The sequence below is a fragment of the Python bivittatus genome, unplaced genomic scaffold (assembly GCF_059951505.1).
Source record: "Python bivittatus isolate LINGU-HERP-01145 unplaced genomic scaffold, Pbiv_v1 ctg000350_np1212, whole genome shotgun sequence".
In the NCBI taxonomy this organism is placed as follows: domain Eukaryota; kingdom Metazoa; phylum Chordata; class Lepidosauria; order Squamata; family Pythonidae; genus Python; species Python bivittatus.
In genome coordinates, this window is record NW_028277074.1 from 20,174,515 (window position 1) to 20,196,037 (window position 21,523).

The window sequence follows — 21,523 nt, forward strand, 5'->3', positions numbered from 1 at the left end:
ATTTTTTTCTAGGGATGGGATGGATGTCTTGACCATCGTTTGAGATTATATTGTGGCACAGTAGCTGAAAATATCATTAATAGGTATATTCAAGTTGAGGCAAAAAAGACAAACACTAATCTTGATCAGTTCTAAGGTTCAAAGTATATATAGATATATAGATAACCCAGCCCCATATCACGAAAGGCTAAAGGTCATAACCAGCACCTTGAATTGGACCCGGAAGCAAACTGGCAGCCAATGCAGCTCACGAAGCACAGGCGTTAATACGTGCTCTTCGTAACTGCCCATGCCACCACATTCTGCACCAATTGAAGCTTCCAGATAGCCTTCAAGGACAGCCGCATGTAGAGCACATTACAGTAATCCAATCTGGAGGTGACTAGGGCATGAGTGACTATGAGCAGAGCCTCCTGATCCAGAAAGGGGCGCAATTGGTGCACAACACAAGCTGCGCAAAGACCCTTCTAGTCATGTCTGCCATCTGCTCTTTGAGCAGAAGTCACAAATCTAGGAGGACTCCCAGATTGTGCACTGGGTCTATCTGGGGCAGTGCCACCCCATCCAGAACCAAAGATGATATAGTCCCAAAACTGGACTATATTCATAGAAGAAATGCTTAAAACCTACTGAAATATGTTTTCTTGTATTTACTGGAACAAACTGTAACTACTATCAATTTCTTTTCAACATTTTACAAATAATTGTCAACAGGTAATCACAATAGCACAGCATGGATGTCTTATGTTTGAAAAGAAACTATGATTTTGGATTTTAGCAGTTAACAGTTTCAGCTGACTTTCAGTTACAAAGATTGCTGACTTACCACCCTACAAGATCAAGATTGCCACAACCATTTCAGCCAAACAAAATATCATTTCACAGTACAGTAAAACTTTGATGTAACAGACCTCCTCAGCAAAGCAACAGATAACTTAGTTGATTTCAAAGTATTCTGGGCAAGGCACGTAAATTTATGTTCACTTCAAATTATTTGCATCAGTTTACAGGTAGTCCTTGTTTAACGTCCATTCGTTCAGCAACTGTTCAAAGTTACGACAGCAGTGAACAAAGGTCCTCAAAGTTCCAGCCATTACAGTGCCCCCGTGGTTACATGAACAAAATTTGGGCCTACCTGCATTTAAAACCACCTTTTGGCTATCTGCCTACCTGTTGCTGCCAGCTGCCCCACCACCTGGCCCTGCCCACCGCTGCACTGGTCACATTGTGCACCACTACTGTACTAGCTGGAGCCTTCTTTTGTACTGCCTTCTTTTGTGCCAGTGCAGCTGGGACTGTCTCTCATGTAACTGTCAGGACCTTCATTCATGCGCCAGCCAGGGCCTTCTTTCGCAAGGTGGCAGCATGCAGGGCCAGGAGGTGGGGCAACTGGCAGCAGTGGGTAGGCAGGCAGCCAAAAGGGCAAAGATGGGGGAAGACAGGTGGATGGGGGAGTTGAAATGGAGGCAGTCCCTTACCTTCTTCCAAGAATGCTTGGATTCACGTGGGTCCTCCCCTAATGACCGCTTAGGATTTACTCAACAACAGCAACTGGGATTGCCGGAACTGCTGTCACTAAGCAGAGCGGTCACATGACGTTTAGCTCAACAATCACATCGCCTAACAATGGAGTTGCCAGTCCCAATTAGGGTTGTTAAATGACGACTACCTATATATCATTTGTGTAACAGCTCAATGCAGAAATGGTATAAATCAGTATAAATGATGTATTTTTATGTTTATTAGACATTCAAGAATAACAGCCCCTCTTCTCCATGGTCCATTAAATTAACTGTGTACCAAAATAACTCCAAATCCCAAAACTTGTATACAACATTCTTTAATCTATTATTTCTATTTTGTGTTCCACTTCTAGATTCTTTCCTTGGCAATCTGTATTACAGTCATAAATACTTGATCTGCTCAGACATCTTGTTTTTTTTTTCTTGTTGGCAGGTTTGACTGGATGTTATGTTTTTAAAAATGTGGCAAAAAAGTAACTTTCTATCACAGCTTGGGAAAGTCTTTGGTGCAACCTATCATCATCTCTGCAGTTGATGATATCTGCACCCAATTTTTTTTTAGATTTTTTTTATCCTGCCTTTATTTTTTTTAATAAATAAGTCAAGGTGGCAAACATGCCTAATATTCCTTCCTCCTCCTATTTTCCCCACAACAATCCTTGTGAGGTGAGTTGGGCTGAGAGAGAGTGACTGGTCCAAAGTCACCTAGCTGGCTTTCATGCCTAAGGTGGGAAATTAAATGTTTATAGACTGTTCCATGCAGATCTGGTTTAAACATTAATCAACTTTCTTTTCATTTGTTTTTACCTTCTTTCATGATGAAACTTCTTACAAGTACAACGCCTGCAAATTTGGTGAAAAGAAATAAAATAATAAAATAAAAAAGTTCCTGTCATTTTTCTTTTTTCACTGAACAGATTAGGCTTACGCAACTCTAGAGATCACTTCTAGCAAGTGAAAGCAGTCAGTGGCTTCAGTCCAATATACTCTATAACCACTAGAGTAGCTCAGGATCATACTTGTTCCTTGAAGTCAATTGGCTACTTTTTCTGGAGATCAAGAAAAGTCATTCTGATCTTATCTAAGAAAGAATCAGGAGCAAATTATGATTTTGAAGGTAAGGTATCACCCTTAGCAGCTGCATCTTTACATAATTATTTAGAAAACTTACATAGATCTAATCTGCTGTAAAGCTTTCCAGTTGTATGCCCATACATGCCTGAATCAAGAGGTTGGGAAATGCTGCAAGCTAACATCAAATTTTTTAGGAAGCCAACTAAAGAACTTATTAAGATGGTGCATATATGGGCCTCCTAGTTGCCATTTAAATGGCCAGCAAATGGTGATATAGTTGCAGGTTTCATATTCAATTATCAAATAGTCCTGTACTGAGTCTTCAGGTCAAGAATATGTAAACAGGGAGTGCTTAAGGCTCCCACTGAAATAGAATTCACCAAACTTTAAGTTTCCTTCAGAGCATTGCTCACCTCCAGTCTCAGGAGACATGATATTCACTGAAAACTTCCTCCAGAGATCTGGGCTTCTCCTAAGTAACATGTCTTGTGTTAAAAAGAGTTGCACTGAAAGAATGAATTGCACCAAATCAGGCAGAACAATCTTGTACAAATGGAGCTCTCTACTCAGTGGTACGCTGACAAATGTATAACAATTGGCTCTGTTGGATTCACTGCTGCCAATGTGCTATACCTCTAGCTGCCAAACAGCTGATTGGTACAGTAGGTGTCACAGCTCAGCTGTGCTCTTTTTTTTTCAATAATTTTATTGAGGATTATATTAAATATAACTAATTCAACAACCTAATACAAAAATACATTATACAATTTTTTAAAGTGTAGAGAAAAACCAAAACAAATCAAGAGAGGGGAAAAAAAAGAAAAAAAAGGAAGAAAAAGAGAAAAAGAAAAGTCTTCATCCCCAGCAAGTACAGTCCACATTAACAACTTATCACTGTCTCTTAAAATACAACCAAGTACTTCTTCATTCCATACCTCACCCCATTTTCTATAAGCCTATCTCTAAATCTTCATCTCTCCTTATTAATCAGCAAAGTGCAGTACGGGTTATCAGAAATAACAACTTAAATATTTATACCTCCATTTCCATTTAAACAAATTTCCCCTAATCCCTCTCTTCAAATAATCAAAGTCCAATCCCATTACAAAACAAAAAACAAAAACAACCATCATCATCCAGTCCCAATCAAAAAGCCATTAAACATTATCAGAAATAGTAACCCATTTATATATCAAAAATAACAACATAAGTATTACAAATTAATCCATTACATCCAATAAAACATTACCAAAAACAACTATCATCATCCAATCCCAGTCAAAGAAACCATTAGAAATCACCAGAAATAGCGACCCATTATTTTAATCATGATCAAATAAACCAATTTATTTTTTCTTCTTTTTCTCACGAATAAAGTTCTAACATCTGCTTTCTCATACTCTCTTTTGTCTCTTCTCTCAAAATTCTTGTCATCTTTACCAAAGTCCTTTTGTAATTGCAGTATAACAAGTCCAATAGATCCTTTATATATTCCAGTATAAGAAAATAGTCCACATTATTCTTTTGATTTATTATTTGTATATCTTTTTAAATTTTTAAGTCATCATCCAATTCCATTAGTAAATCCAATATTTCCATCTCTTTCTTGTAAGTTGTATTTTTTAAATCCACCTTAAAGTTCATTTCAGTTTTATTCAATGGGGCTTATTCCTCTTCAGTAATACCTTCTGGTTCCATTATAGATTAAATAGCTTGAAAACTTATTGGACACAAATATCAAACAGTTCCTTTAAGATAGACATCTGGTGTCCTCTAGTGTCCAACCTTCAAAATCATCTTATCAGCTCAAAATATAAACAAAAGAACTTTCCACACAGGAGTGGATCTTTTAATTAACTTCAAAGTCTTTCTTTAATTCAAATTCATCTTAACCCTTAATCCATTTAAAAACTTTCCAAAATCAACACTATAAAATACCCTTTCGCTATATATTCCAAAAAAGAAAATTCTTACAAAACTTTAAACATGTAACTTTCTTTCTAAATGGATTGAAGAGACTCACCCAGCAAATACCAGACTTGCAGTTCTGAAGGTTTTTCAATCTTTAACAAACTATAAGAAAATATATATATACTCCAAAGTGATTAAAAAGATGAACTTTCGTCAAACTTTGAGTCCATAAAAGGCTACATTAATGGCTCTGAGCATGATGGAATCCCACAACTCCCAGCTGATCACAAGAGATTACAAAAGCATCAGTTTCTGCTGTCTTCTCACACACACCAAAAAACAGCTGTCCTAAGTACATATGGATAATCTCAAGTTCTCTCCTTGATCTGGAGAGAATTTTCAGGAGTCTGGATCCAGCATCTACCTGCCTTTTTGGCTGTAATGTCTCCTGCGATCTGTGGAATGTCAGTTAGCCATTCCTCACCGAAGGTGACTCTGAGCTCAGCTCTGCTCTCAACTGGCTCACAAAATTCCAAAAAAATTAACAATTGGCTCTTGAAAGCCAGTATGAGCCAGCTATAGCACACAGTGTCTCCACCCCAATGCAAGTTAAAAAAATAAAAAAAAAAATAAATAAATTATAATATATATATATATATATACACACACACACACACACACACACACACACACATACATACATATATAAAAAATAAAATGCTGATTATTGCAAACAGGAACTTCAGAGAAAAAAGAATTTTAAAAAATTCAGCAGAAAACGGAGACCTATCAGCTGATTTTTTTCCCAAAATTAAAAGTAGCCAAATTAAGCACACTTCCCTAAAACAATTTGAACAACTAGTATGTCTTTGAATTAATATGAAAATTATGGTTCTTAAAACAGAGAATGTAGCCTTTTATTTTCATTTGGAATTTTCCTTTTAAATGGACAGCTGTATCACTGATTTGAAAAGCTCTATAATTTCTTTACCAACATTTATGATTTGTATTCTAATATTTAAAGTTTATATTTTGTTCTTTTTAAAAAAAGTTTGATTTTGTTCATCTCTGGTGATATTGGCCATGAGAAGAACAAGGGTTGAATCATGTATTAACATGCTTCTGTTACATGGCAAGGTGCTTATTGCTATTAACATTATTTCATTTTGCATGTTTACCTTTTAATCACAAATGGGCAGCAAAGGAAATGAAACCCCTATCTCTCTCACATGCTAGGGTTGCCGAAGGGCACTAGGTGAGGTGCTTCCAGAAGACAGGTGACAGCAGCAGAAACTACAAACCACCACTCTAAAGCAGAAGATAGGACTAGGGTGTTATTTTCAGAATGGAGGATTAGAACTTCAGTTTCCTGCAGACTCAGCCATTCAACTATACAACCTTTTTGTTTAGCATGGAAATCCCTAAAACCATGTAGCATGGTGTGCAGTATCATTTGATTTAAAACATCTTCTAAAATTCTTGAGCTACTTCAGACTTTCAAACCTATAAATGCAATGCCTGATTAAATATTCTTTTTTTAAAATAATCATTAATATTAAAACTAACACCCAACTGGAGAGATTATTCATTTTAAACACTCATATACAACATAGAATTGCACTCTAAGGCAGTTTAGAAGTGCCATCTTGTGGTAATTTTTTTCAACAAATGAAATAACTCTGAAAATCAGAATTTTTGTATGCGTATGAAATGCTAAAACTCCAGTCATATATTTTATAAATTTCTAATGTTACCTTAAACAAAAAATGTAAGTCTAATAAAATATTTTTAAAAAAGGTACAGTCATATTAGTTTCTTGCACAAAGAATCAAGTAACATTCTGTTTTTCAAATTACGGCATAGGTTTTTACAGAGTGCAATTCATTTCAGCTGAAATAAAGTCAGTTTAATTATCTAGTTCATGAAAAATTGTCACAACAAAATTTCTTAGTTCTTAAACCTCTCATAATAATCACAATTTTTTAAAATTAATTTCTGTTTATTAAAACAAACAATGGCTTGTAAAAGTTCTACAAGATAGTTCTTTCAAGTACAATTTTATTAGTTATTAAGTTTACAAAAGATAGGAAAATAGATGGAGAAATTTTAAGACATTTAGATGCTGATAGAAAAGTAGTGGATAGTATAAGTGGTGGATAGGTTTGCTGCAAGGAATGATTGTTTGCCAAAAGAAGCAAAATGGCTGTGGATAAAACTAACTTTTTGTTCATTTTGTTATATGGAATTGAGAGCTAGGTTTACCAGGAGAAGCATAAAAGCTATTTAAATTTAATCCATGTTTAGCCTGATTGTTTAAATATATTTTAGAGATCAATTCTATTTTTATTTTTTTCTTTTAGACTGTGTGCCATTAGGCACATGGGCCCCTGTTTTAAGTTTACATTTTAGCCCCTCCTCCCTCTCAGGAGCTGACTCCACACCCTGGCTACTAGGGAACAGGAGGCCCAGTAGCTAGCTCAAGTCAGAAAATTACTCAGAAACCTTACCAAACACATAGATAAATGTGTTGTTGAAGGCTTTCACGGCCGGCATACGAAGGCTGGTGTGGGTTTTCCGGGCTCTGTGGCCGTGTTCTGGAAGTTTTGTTTCCTAACGTTTCGCCAGCATCTGTGACGGGCATCTTCAGAGGGCAGGAGCACAGACAGGAGCAGTTCTGGGCACAGAGAGAAATGCTCCTGTCTGTGCTCCTGCACTCTGAAGATGCCGGTCACAGATGCTGGCAAAATGTTAGGAAACAAAACTTCCAGAACATGGCCACACAGCCCAGAAGACCCACACCAGCCTACATAGATAAATCTTCTTTAAAAATCTCACACTTAACTACTCTTCACCTCTCATTTTTATGACCAGTTTCCACCCAAGCTTCCCTTTTTAGCACTTTCTGGTTCTCTGCTTTGAGCAGCTCCAAGCAGCAGCGTCAGGCTCTCAGTGGTAAGAACAAGGGATTGAGAAGAGCTCCAAAGGATCTTTGCACATTAGGGGAGTGGGCATCAAAATGGCAGATGTCATTCAATGTGAGCAAATGTAAAGTGGGAGAGATTGGTGCCAAAAATCCTAACTACTCATAGAAACTAATGGTATCAGAGCTAGCAGTGACTGATGAAGAAAGCAATTTTGGAATAATGATAAACAGTTCAGTGAAAGTGTTGATACAGTGCGCATTCATGTAAAAACAAAAAGCCAACAGCATGTTAGGGATAATGAGAAATGGTACTGAAAGTAGAAGTGCCAATATCATAATGCCTTTACATAAATCAATGATGCAACTGCATCTGGAATATTGCATGCAGTCCCGATTGTTGCACTGCAAAACAATATAGTGGAGCTAGAGAAAGTTCAGAGGACAGCAACTAAGATGATTACGGGATGGAACAGCTTCCCTATGAGGAAAGGTTGTGACATTTGGGGCTTTTTAGTCTAGAAAGGAGGCAAATGAGAGGGGACATGATTGAGGTGTACAAAATTATGCATGGTGTGGATAAAGTGGACAAGAAGAAGCTATTTTCCCCTTTCCAAAATACTAGAACCAGAGGTCACCCAATGAAATTGAATACTGGAAGAATCAGGAAAGACAAAAGGGCTTTTTCCCCCCAACACATAATTGACATAATCAGCTGAACCCTGGTAAGACAGAGTGGCTGTGGATTGGAGGCCCCTCAGATACAGGGCACATGTAACAACTTTGCTCCATTCGGTTCCAGTTTGTTTCCGGGTCCAATTCAAGGTGTTGGCTATCATCTTTAAAGCCCTACATGGCATGGGTCCAGGTTACTTGAGGGTCCATCTCACCCCCATTACATTGACCCATCCCACTCGGTCTGGTAGAGAAGGCATGTTGTGGATCCCGTCAGTGAGAGAATGTCGACTGGCAGGCTCTAGGAGGAGAGCCTTCTCTGCCGTTGCCCCCGCCCTATGGAATATTCTCTCTGCAGAGATGAGGCGGACCCCTTCCTTCCCAATTTTTCAGAGGGAATTGAAGACTTGGCTCTGCCAACTTGCCTGGGGCGAGGAAAGATACAATCGATCCTGGGGATGGATGGCACCTTGACGATGCACCCTGAGTTTATTAACACCTAATTAACATCTGCGTCTTGGAAATATTACAAAGGAAGTGTGTTTTTAACATATTTTAATTAATATTTATCTATTTTAATCAATATTTATTCTATTTTTACTGTAAACCATCCAGAGTCACCCCACAGTTAGATAGGCAGTGACCAATTTGAAATATAAATAAATATAAATAAAAAAATAGTTAAACTTTGGAATTTGCTTTCACAAGATGTAGAGCTGGCTACCAGCTTGGCTGGCTTCCAAAAAGGGTTGGACCAATTCACGGAAGTGATGGGGATCAGTGGCTATTAGCCTTGATGACTGCCTCTGAAGGCTATCTGCTGAGAGACTAGTGGGCTTCCTTGTGCAATTGGGTTGGCCACTATGAAAAAAACCTCTAGACACATCCAGCAGGGCACTGCTTATGTTCTTATTCATTTAAACCCCGACCTACCTTATCAGATGACAGCAGATAAATAGGAGTTAATGAAGGAATAGTACTTAATTCACAGCTCAACCCCAGTAGCTTCAGGATTTCAACAAGTACATCATATCTTCTAGCATTGCTTATTTTGAGCATATTGAAATCATCCTTAGATCGACATAAACTTTTGACATTCACTTCCAAATGTGCCTATAAAGACAAGGCAGAAAAATTATCCTTAATATTGATTGAAAACACCCTTTTAGAACAAGGATCAATAGTCATCTATAGGGTCAAACAACTGTGTAACATAATCATACATTTTTCTTGTTTTGATTAATTTATTGTGTCACTTGAGTTATTAAATAATCAAATATTAAATTTACTGTATACTGGTGAAAAATGCACCACCCACAGATAAGCTGACTCTTATTTTTCATGGTATTTTGGTTAAAAATCTGAGGATAAACTTATCCATGGATGGACTTATACGCGAATATATACAGGATATACAGGTACTTTAAAAAAGTATTAACATATATACTTGTGGATAAACCTAACCCAATTTTGTGGGTGCATCCATGAGTATATGCAGTAACTAAATAAAACTATTAATCAAACATTAATTATTAATAAAATTGTATCTAAATATTGCGGAAATACAGAAGGCAACAACAGTAATCGTAAGAGAAGGAATACTATCACTGTCAGTTTTCTGTTAAAATTATTAACACTGTTTTCTCAAATTGACTAGAATTCATTTAAAACATTACAGGTGGTCCTAATTATTCATGGGGTTCTGTTTCAATATAAAACAAGGAAGAACAAAATTGCAAATAATGAGAACTTGAGTCTATAAGAATTGTGGGATTAGGTTCCAGAGCCTATGGCATCCTCTTCCTCCCAGAGTAGTCATTTGCATTTGCTCCTCTTTGTCCTCCCAGATGACCTTAAACAAAGTAGGTTACAAAAGCACAAAAGTCTATCTACCATTCGTGCATTGGTAAAGTAACAAAAAACAAGGCTCAGACTGCAGATACATGAAAACCTTTTAGTGTAAACTGAGGTCTGGTCTTTATCAATCATGTCACATGAGACTGGGGATAGTGAAGGCCACCTGTATATAAAGTTCACTTAACCTTAATTATGGTATTGAAATACCATTGTCTTTTTATCAGCTGAAAGAAACTTCAGCATAAATTCCTACTACAAAAGAAGAATAAATGGCAATCATGCAGTACAGCAGACTCCCACTTACCTTAACATTACTTAAAAATTCCCAAGAACTATATATACAGTAAGGCTTTTCGACCTCTCCTTTCTCGTTAAAATCCATTTCAACTCCCAACTGCCACCATGAGTTTAAGGGATCCTTCAGAATAACAACATGCAAGGTGTACAAAGACCCAAAGCCAGACAGGATGGGACCAATGACATATTCCTAATTTCTTCTGAAATAGTTGAAGTGCTTTCTGTTTATACAAAAGGTACTTTGAATCCAAACTGTCACTCACCAGTTTTCTACTATATTTAACAAATAGGCTTGCATAGGCTGCTACCCAAAGTTGTGCATCTTTCATAAAAATTGATTTGTCTATCATTTACCACTGTTCTGAAAATAGCACTATTTAAGAAAATATTTGAAAAATATCAAACAAAATAGAACCTGTTTATAATGTACCTGAGACAGAATTGCTTCTCCTCCATTATTTCCATATGATAGATGAACAACCATCGTATCTTTATCTGGATTGTCAAAATAACCAAGTGGCTTCACAGGGTTGAGCTCTTCTGAAACGTCCACCTCAAAACATTTTCCACTAGCTAGAACATTTAATTTAATTTCATTGTTCTTATCTTTTGAAAATACTAAGGTTTGTATTGTGTCCATTATTTCATTCTTGCTCTTTATTTGTACACCACCAAATGTGAAAGAGGTAGAAAGTCCCAAAATCTTCCCACCTTTTGACATAAAAGCTAGAAACTGTTTGGACACAGCTTCTGAAATGGGTTCTGATACAGCAATAATCAGAAGCATTGCATTGTCAACCCAAGGAACAGTCAGAACTTGTTTCTCTAACAACTGGTAGATGGTGTAAGCATTAATATCAACACAATCCATTATGACTGATTTTATTTCTTCAAATTTAACTTTTTTAGAATCAGAACCAAGATAAATTAAAATATTAGGAGGCTTCCCAGTCAAGTTTACTCTTTGCATATTTCCTGTTATACAATCACCACTAACTTCTTCTACACTGCCACTATAATCATCAGGAAGATCTGGGATATTTTCCGCAGAGGCAAATTTAACTGACTCAATTGTACTGTTCTCCAGTTCCAAGCATTCATGGCAGCTGGAAAGATGTAAGTGATGATGTTCTGAAGTATCTCCTTCCTTTTCAGATAATTGCTCAAGTTCTTCATGATGTTCATTTATTTTCTGCATTCTGCATTTCTCTTGGTGCATTTCTTGATCACCACTTCCTGCACAATCAGCAGCTTCCACCTGAGATTTATCAGTATTTTCAAAAAGTGAGTCTTGTGACAGTTCACCAGTCTGTATCTGACCAGCTTTCTCCTCCTCTTTGGTACTTGGAGCCAATTTTAATTCTTCCAGGGCTGATTTCTTCAGGTCCACAGCTAATACATGTTAAACAAAATACATAAAAATAGCAGTGCTAAATAATTCTGCCTTTAATATAAACTTAAACTGATAACCCAATCCTAAAACACATTGTGCAGACTTGAGTGCATTTTACTTCCAGCATGTTTGTAATGCAACATAATGTTACATTTCTGCAAGTATGTAATTTAGTTAACCTTCCTCTCCCTTGAATAATGAATTATGCAAAGATAAGGATGTACTATATTCATCAATTTATGAATGGGACATACTGAAACTCTGAATCATATTGTTCAGGGTCAGTGTTCCTAGAAAAAAATCCTCTTAACTGGAAGTGGTTCAAGGTAGACTAGGAGTAGTCTGGTCCCAAAAGAGGACTGTTCCATTCAGAATGCCATGTTTCTATCTATAGAATAGAATCAATATCTATACCTCCTGGTTTGGAAGATTTGAACTGAACTGCTCCCAGAACAAGATGATTCATAAGGATGTTTAGCATGGTCCTAAGAGAAAAGGAATGTCTGGCGTTCTATAGAATTTTCTGTTCCTGGTAAATTTGACTAATCTCTAGGCACAGATAAAATGTTTCATGAAATTATGCTACTGATGGCTAGACATATAGACTGGAGTTATATACTGCTTTCTATCCCATAATAATGTTTAACTGACTGCTTTATATCTTGTCTTTCCTCTGGGAGCTCAAGATGTATTTAGTACCTCCTCCTCCAATTTTTTTCCACAACAATCCTATGAGATAGGTTGGCTGAGGGAAAGTGATTGGCTATATCTGCTTCTAAAAAAAATTCAAATTCTAAACTTAGAATTCAGTGAAAAGTTAATCCCTGTTATTTCAGTGGTACTTTTCCCAGGATTCAAGGTGAGAATAATGTATTAGTTATAGGGAAGTTCCACTGAAGCTGATATCATATACTCCTGAGCAGTAATGGTCAAGGCTGGGCCTTAAATGCATAACCACATACATGCGATAAATATTAGTCATAATGATTTATAATTCAGTGTTACACAAATGGCCTTTTTCTCCTTCTTTCCATGCCTATTCCAAATTTGCTGGGGGAGAGGGGGGGAAAGAGAAAAAACTGAGGAAAGAAACCATCCAGTGGACTTCTAATTGACAAGCATCAAAGCAGGATGAATTTGCACAGAATGCTGAAGCTCTGAATTTGAGAATAGTTTCCATTAAAACAAATACTTTGGTTGGGTAAAACCAAAATGGGTGATACTTACAGACAATTTTTTGAGGTACCATCCCATTATCCATTTGGAGTCTGTCTTCCAAGAATGCTATCCCAAGGCTACTAAAATTATCTATGCTGGCTTCAGCAAATAATATGTAGGGCTTCCCAGTTTTAAAGGCCAAAGGAGAACAAAAATCTGAACACTTCACAATCTGAAGAAAGATATACAGTATATTTTCACATTGATGGGTATACAGTTAGAATACTGAAAGGCACTGCAAAATTAAACTGACATTCCTACTATTAACAGTGTACAGTTGTAATTTCTAAATTCAGTTAAAAGAGATTAAATGCATCTACCAAGCCATCTTCCAAGTTATACTCATAGTTAATGGAAAACTAATGGGAAGAATAATAAATTCCAATTAATATTGATCATGATAAATGAGAAAATAGAGAAGAAAGAAAGAAATACAGGATCAGGAGTTAACAGACCTATACAGTTCCTATGGAAGCTCAACTCAATTTACCTAAGAGCTATGTAAAAAAACATTATCAAGCTCTTATGAGGGTTCCTAGATATTTCCGTGGAGCAAGAACTGGGAAATAGCTATAATTTGGACACATTATCTTCCCCATTAAGAATTGGCTTTTAAAAACAAAAATCAGTACTTCAAATTACTTTAAAGACTTATTAGCAAAAATATCTTAAAGAAAACTCACCTTTTTTGCTGAGCAAGTTACAGCTTGTGAACTACTTGCTTGAATGAAAATACCTTCAGTTACAAATGTAATATGTTCAGCTTCAAATACTTGTTCCAAATAACTAAAAGGTGATACAATAAGTAATGTCCATTTGTTTAAATCATCAAGGGACTGAAAAGAAAAAAAAAAGATCTTGCAAAAAATGTTAGCTTAAATCAGCTATATAATTTTAGAAAAATGCAACAAGCGCCATATATACTTTTTGAACTCTGGAATCTGTCCAACTCTTGATGTATCTATTCATGAAGACATCTTTTATAGCAATTTAAATGCTGACCTTAAGAAAGATAAGTCTATTTTAATTCTAATTTTAATCAAGAATAAAGACACAGACACAGAAAAAATATTAGAGCCACATCCATTCTGAATGGTCAGTATTTAAATATACCAAATAGAAGTCTCCAGCTTTGCCATTACCAAATAAGTGAGAAATAGTTTAATATTAATAGTACTGCCTATTAATATTAATAGACAAATTTGAAATATTAAGATTTTGCTACTTTTTAAAATAATTAAAAAAATAAAATACACGAAGTACCTTCATGGGAACATAAATTGTTAAGTCTTTTAGGGAAGAGATGACCGGTTGACTTCTCAAAACAAGGAAATAAAGGAAATTTGAGACAGAACATGTGATCATAGAAATATGAAACACTAGAGGGAGACAAAGACTCCAGGCAGGAAAAAAAAAATAAAAGAGAAAGAGAAAAGCCTGTCTTTTACTTTTGCACTTGATGAACAGCAGTGAAACTTACAGAAATGACACTGTAAGTGTATCACACTCAAGACATTTCAAAAGATTTTTGAAGAAACGGAAAAGCTTGCAGCTACAATGATAGTAACAATATCCACTCACACAAATGCATTATTCGAAAGAGATCTTAAAGCAGAAATGAAAGATGTGAAGGAGCATAATTTGGAAGAATTTACAGGAGTACAGAATGAAAAAGACAAATTTTAGCTTATGTAGAACTATGGGAAAATAAAACAAATTGTGGACTATAAGAAAGAGATGAAAACTAGAGAGGAAATATTAAGCCAATAGATGGAAAATGACCTGGATAATAACTTATTACTGGATTTACAAAAGAGAGCTGTCAAAGTTTTGGAAAAAATTTTTGAAATGGGAGAAAGAAGATTTGGACAGATCAATTCCTATGACAGCATCCTAATGTTAAATTAAGGATTAAAAATGTTGGAATATTGAGCAAAAGAAAAGAATATAGATTTGCTTGATCAGGGTTAAAATAAGAAATATTTCTATAAAATTCTGGAAATCCTTTATGGGCTTTTTGCTGACATTGGACAGAAATGTTAATGAACTTTGGATTTGTGGATGGATAAGAGTTGGAATATGGGAAGAAGTGATTCATGTAATGTAATCTTAAAGTGGGTGGAGATATTAAGTTTGCTTATATCTGCTGTAAAGAAGATCAGAAGTAACTTCTTTATTCTTTATTCTTTCTTTTTTCTTCTTTCTGCACTTTTTATTTTTTTCTGTATTCCTTTTCTTTTAGATTTTAGTTTGTATAATTTATTATTCTTAAAATCTTTAATAAAAAATATTACAATTGAATGAGAACCAGCATGTGTAGTAGGTAAGATGCTGACTAATGAATGGGAAGATCCAGGTTCTAGTCCTCCATTAACATGAATGCCAGCTGACTGATCTTGGGCCAGTCACTCCCTTTCAGCCCTAATCAGTGTCAGGTTCTGAGACAAGTTGGCTGATAAAGAAAAAAACCTTGTTACACTATGCATCGATAGCTTTGCTTTAAGAATTAGGTGAGTGCAATGATCTTGCAAGCATGTGAGACAACACTAAGAAGATAATATAACCAAAGGCAGAAAAAAATTACATGAGCAGGAGGGGGAAAAAATATTTAAACTAGGAACAGGAATTTCTGATCCTGTAGATTTTGATTTAACCTTTTTCTCAATCCACACATTTAAAGATGTAACCTTAATATATTCCTGAATTCTTCAAATCCATATCTGCTTTTACAGATATCAAAGTTTTATTCACTTGGTTATAACTCTCAAAACTTACATAATTTAATCAGACAAACAGTACTTTGGTTTTAAATATGTATAGTTTAATGCTTGGCTTTTAGCTATATTATAATTGATATAGTCAATCACAACATTTTATTGTTTTATTGGGCTACTTTTCACAATGACTTCTGCCACCACTGTTACTATAAGTCTTCTATATTACACCTAAGCAGCAGGAATAATATTGGCCAATTTTTGAATTTATTTTGTATATAGTTCAACAAAAATAGAAGGCATAACAGGAAATGGACTGTAACATTTGAAAACTTTATGTCACCTGTGTAACCTACTTTAATTTACCACTGATAAAGCTGCAGTTTCTGTCAAACATATGAGATTTTCTGGGTTTATATTACATTTTGGGGGAAAGTATAGATATAGACCAAGTTGTAATTCAGTGCATGAATCTTCAGGAGTGACCAGTATGTTTATAATTGTGCTTAATAACATTCCAATTTGTTACATATTTCAAATGCATACCTGTACATATGTTTAGTTATATAATGTTGTTCTCGGGAAATCAGTATAATTATTACTTACAAGTTTCTAAGATAAGCCAGGCCAGCACTATCCCATCTTATGGGCAGGGTAGAGATATGACATAATTGTAGTCTTGCTGAATTCTTTTGTTTGTTATGTATTATTTATGGATGTTCAAGATGCAAAGTGTTTCCCCATGATAAGGAAAATTTGTTTGGAAAACTAGCTCAGTGTTCTGTTCAACATCTACTGTAATCTTCTCAAATGAATTGTACTTCTCTTTCCATATCCCCCAAGCAATAAAAAGTTGGCTACCAATTATGGGAGTTGGAGAACAACACTTCTGGTTGATCAGGTTGGAAAGGCTAACCTTTCACCCTACCAGAAATATCATGGTGAGTTCACACATTACAAATTTAAGACACAGACATTCTGCACTAACACATAACTCAAACACACATGTATACAATCATATATTTACCACTGCATGCATTTATTAGGTACGTGTACCAGTGGGAATGGGGAACAATCTGATGTTTTCAACAGCACAGAATTTTTAAAGGTATGCCATTCCAGTCCATTACTCTAAAAAAATATTGGCACTTACTCTGAAATCTGATGAAACCTGCTTTTCCTGAGATTTCAGCTGATAAAAGTTTTAAAATTGTGCTACCTTACTACTTAATAGCAAGTGCTCCTAAATTATGATACATCAGTGTGCAAGCTGCCTTGGTAAATTTTAGAGCAGGGAAACAGACAAGCTGTAACCAGTATATTGAGCAGTTAATGAAGTATCAGTGGCTCTTCCCACAAATTCAGCTTCATCAGGTATTTCCTGCCTACCATGGACCTGTCCAAGGAACAGCTATTCCCGTAAGTTTTCAGGTTCCCTAATAATGCAGGTGTGTGATAGCAGCACTCCCTAACCCTTGCACTTAAACACCCACACCTCCCTTTCCACGCGGTCCATCGTACGACAGGCCCAGCCCTCCCTGGCCGAGTCTCTGCCCCTGCACATCACACCTGAGTCTCGCCAGTGAAGAAAATCTTGTCGCCCACCCTGAGGCAGATTATCTCCTCGGAGAGGCGGGGTGCCTCCTGTTTGCAAAGCGGAAGGTGGGGGGGCTGTTGATCCAACGTGAGGCGAGGACAACCGAGGCTGGAGGAAGAGCTGCAGCCGGAGGAGGAGGAAGAGCAGAACGTAAACGAACACCTGGTTCGGTACAGCCGGTGCACTGTGCGCCGGATGAGCTCAGCCGAACAAGCCCCCCAGCGCGCCCACAGGTACAAGTAGCAGAGCGTGATCAGCATGACGCGAGGGGGAGGCGTCGGGGACCGCCAACGGCCGTTCACGGCCAGATTTCCATTCCTGCATCAGCTCGGCAGAGCGAAGAGCGGCGGTGGAGCCGCGGCCTCCGCTTTCTGATTGGTTGCCTCGCTTCTCCTCACGCGAAGACAAAGAGGGTGCTGATTGGCCAGGAATCGCAATCCCTCCCACTCTGCCTTGGGTCTTGATTGTCCGCCGAAGCTGGGGCGAGCCGGCCGGGAAATTCCCGCGCTCTGTTTGCCGCGTGGTTCTGCCTGAGATGGGAAAGCTTCCCAGTTCGAAAGAGGAGGAGGGAAATATTTAAGGAGGGCGATTTCCCTGCAGAACACTTTCCCAGTTCCAGTTCCCGTATCTGCCTTAAAAGTTACTGCTACGCATTAAGGTTTTCATCTTTGCCTGCAGCGAGCAAGTCATGCTCTGCGGCTTATGTAACTGACTAGCTAGTTTTAGGAGGTGCACCTCGAGGGCATTGAATTAATCCGGCCAAGCATTCTTCCAGGAGGAACAACTTTAAATACTATCGTTGTGAGAAGGTACCAAAGCAATTTAAATTACAACCCCGTAAGCAGACACAAAAGGTTTTTATATTTATTTAATTTATATAGCTTAATAAAGTTGGGAGAAGTCCCAAGGAAAAAATGGGGGTTGATGGTTTCACACAACATAAAAACATAATCCTATACAAATGCCAAACCGTATGAATGGACATGGCTATGGCGCAGCCAGTGTCTAGTCTTTCCTAATGCCTGTTGTCGCCACATGCCGTTCCACACATATAATTTGCTATTTTGGTACTGTCACCTTTAAAACTCAGGCTCCTGAATTTGGCGTGGAGTTGATAAAAACTTAATCCCTGAATTTGGGAGGGAGACTTACTTTGCAAAGTGGCTTTTCCATCCCTCCAAACAAATCATGAGTAATTTAGGCAAAGCGGAAAGCGTTTGTTAAGGGACGTCAATTTTTTTATAGGGTGGAGAAACAAATAATATATTTGGTATATGTGATGCATCAGAAAGCAACAGATCAAACAATAAAAAACATTAGTTAGACGTGAGAATTAAACAGTAGAAAACATCGATCCTAGATAACATTCCACAAGCGGCAAATTTATGGGTTACATCACCCCCTTTCCCAGTCGAATTTGTATCTTTCTTAATGCTTGCAAGTGTACTTGAAGGACTTCCAGAATACATTCCCTATTCTTTAGTTGCTGAAAAGAGTAGCTCTCGCATATCAAAAGAAGAAATGGCTTTGGCTAAAAAGAAAACAGGGTTTCCTGAACTTCAAAAGGAGGCATGGTTGCCATGCTAAAATGCTAATATAAAATTCCAGGTAACAATACCAAGAGCTCTTTCCCTGTTTCTTTCACAGCAGATTTCTCATTTATTCGAGGAAGAATAGCAGAAAACAACGGAGCCAAGTACTGCTGATTACTTAAAATAAATGTTACAAAGAGATCTCTCTGCTGCTTCCCCCTCCCCCACAAAAGCAGAATATTTAACAAGTTAGACTTGCAAAATATTCAGTGGATGCTATTTTCATCTAGAGGATATTTTCATGTTTCTTTCAGGATTAAGTCATAAAGAGATAACATTACCTTTGCATTTATGCTTATAAAGGGCTTACTGCAGCCAACTGAAGATGATGTTCAGAGTGTTGGTAGGAGAGACTCTGCTTTCGGTTTCACGTTTGCAACTATATATACTGTAGAACTAGACAACCCGTGACCCACTGAGTCATTGTTTGAGAAATATTTCCTTACTGAAACAGAATGACCAAGGGCAAAAAAGCAGTGCTGCCGACTTCCCCATTGACTTTGCTTGTGGAAAGCTGGTAGGGAGCATCAGAAACCAACCTTCCTTCCTTCCTTCCTCCCTTCCTTTCCACATATAATATAGGCTTGTGCCATATGCCCTCCCCTCAGGAGGGCTGCCATGAAGCTGCCTCCTCCTTGATTGAGCCATGGAACTGTGTGCCACTTTGCTGGGGGGAGATGGAGCAAAGGGAGCCACAGACTGCGAGGAAAACTGAACCCTGCTCCTCATTTTGGCGTGTCCCCAAGGCCCCCCTCCCTCAAGGGAAGAAAAGGGTTCACTTGTCAACCACTGGCACTCCCCAGCCAGCCCTATCTCACCAGCAGCATCCAAGTCGCTCCCTCATCCTTCTCTTAATGCCTACCGCCATTAAGAGATTTCCAATTTCTATGTTTCCAAAGCACCCAATTGCTGCTTACCTGTCGGACCTTGCCACAAGCCAATTGGTGCAGGGGACAGAGGGAGGTAGGAAAGAGATCGGGGATACGCCCATAATGATCACTTGACCTGGGCTGACCACAGTGATGCAGCAGCACAGCAGTGCTGAAGCAGCCACAAATTTCCCAAATTTCAATCTCACAGGAGTAATGGGTCCTGGATTTTCGATGCACTCTGTAAGTTAGCCCATTTGAGATACCTTGGTTCAATAATTGTTGCCCTATTTTGCCCAGTTGAAGGTTATAGTCACAAGAGTTTTAGTAGTATATAGATATTAAGAAAAATGAAAGTCCCCCACTGAGGCTGGTTTTTCAGTGCTGATGGAAGACTGCCAAAAGTTGATTCAGAGGCAGGCTTCTGACAGAATGTAAGTTAACAGAAAATGACATGCATTTGTCAGGAAATAACTTCGAAATAAATGGTATGTATAGTGGCCAACAGTAAGGTAAAGGTTTTTTTCATGAAGGAAATGCATTGGAAATAATCCATATCTTTTAATTTGAATTAGAAATTGGGACAAAAACCACCTGATTGAGAAGTCTGGGCAAAAGCATAGTATAATTACTGAATTTCTAAGATCTATTAACTTTCCAAGGAATATAATCAAAGTATATTTCATTCCTGTCAAATTTATAATAATCTTTCCAGAAGAAATCATTGTTATTATATTGGTGGGAAAGATAGCTTAAACTTTTCCTATGGCCATTTTCTCCATTAAAACAAGAAATCTGAATCTTATATTTATCCCATAGGAAGTCTTTTAATAGAAAGAAAAACTCATTTAGGTATACAGAGTTTAATTGGTATGTAAGATATTTTTGGTATTTCAGATTGCATATGTTTTGGCTGAGCACTAAGAGTTATTTTATATTTATATTTTCTATATCAAATTTGTCACTGCCCATCTTGTTAAAAAAACGACTCTGGGTGGTTTACAGAGAAGCTAAAATCCGTTAAAAATATAATGTAAAATGGTCCTGAATAAATAATAAATATAGTCCAAGAATTTATGTTAATTGGCAAGTAGCTCAGGGAGCATCATCAGGGCGCCAGCCACCCCCAGGATTGGGTAAGATTCTTGTTGTCCCACACAAGCTGGCATTAGATAAGTTAGATAAATGTTCCAGCCTTCCTCCAAGAAACTAATTTCAATCTTAGAAGCATTTAGTTTATGTTGAAATGGGATGACTGGACAGCACCAAGTAAGTTCATAGTTGACTCTGCTGGTAGTCCTTGTTTAGTGATTGCCTCGTACAGCGACCATTCATGGTTACAACGGTGATGAAAAAGTAACTTTGCAACCAATCCTTGCGTATATGACCTTTGCAGGTCTATAAAGCAAGGAAAAACTGAAGATCATAAACAGTCATGGTTTCACTTGGTGACCACTTTGCTTAACAACCAAGTTGCTGGTCCCAACTGTGGTAGCTAAAAGAGGACTACCTGTATTTGAATTGTGTCTTTCTAGTGTAACCTAACCTTATACCAAATTCTTCCCCCTACTCTGCTTGATCAGGCCCCATTTAGAATGCTGTGTCCAGATCTGGGCATCATGGTTCAAAATGGACAGTGACAAATTGGAAAAAGCTTAGAGGATGACTACAAAGATAGTGAAGAGTCTGGAAACTAAGCCCTATGAGGAATAGTTAAAAGATCTTGGAAAACAATATTAGCCTACAGAGAATACAAGAGGAAAAATGATAGTTTTCAAATATCTTAAAGAGTTATCACACAGAAGAGGGAGTAGACTTATTCTCTAATGCCCTAGTAGCAATGAGTTAAAAGTACAAAAAAGGAGGTTCAGGCAAAACATCAG

General features: G+C 37.3%; 1 protein-coding gene across 1 annotated transcript in view; it reads right to left on the reverse strand.

Annotated features, from left to right (window-relative positions):
- Positions 1-19,095, reverse strand: part of HLCS (holocarboxylase synthetase) — an 88,868-nt gene extending 69,773 nt beyond the window's left edge. The window contains exons 1-6 of the mRNA XM_007423330.3: positions 19,053-19,095; positions 17,152-17,723; positions 13,552-13,704; positions 12,878-13,040; positions 10,688-11,649; positions 9,037-9,216 (exon numbers count right to left, since the gene is read on the reverse strand). Coding sequence (XP_007423392.1) covers positions 9,037-9,216; positions 10,688-11,649; positions 12,878-13,040; positions 13,552-13,704; positions 17,152-17,439 — 1,746 coding nt within the window. The 5' untranslated portion in view covers positions 17,440-17,723; positions 19,053-19,095. The remainder of the gene's footprint in view (positions 1-9,036; positions 9,217-10,687; positions 11,650-12,877; positions 13,041-13,551; positions 13,705-17,151; positions 17,724-19,052) is intronic.
- Positions 19,096-21,523: the final 2,428 nt, after the last annotated feature.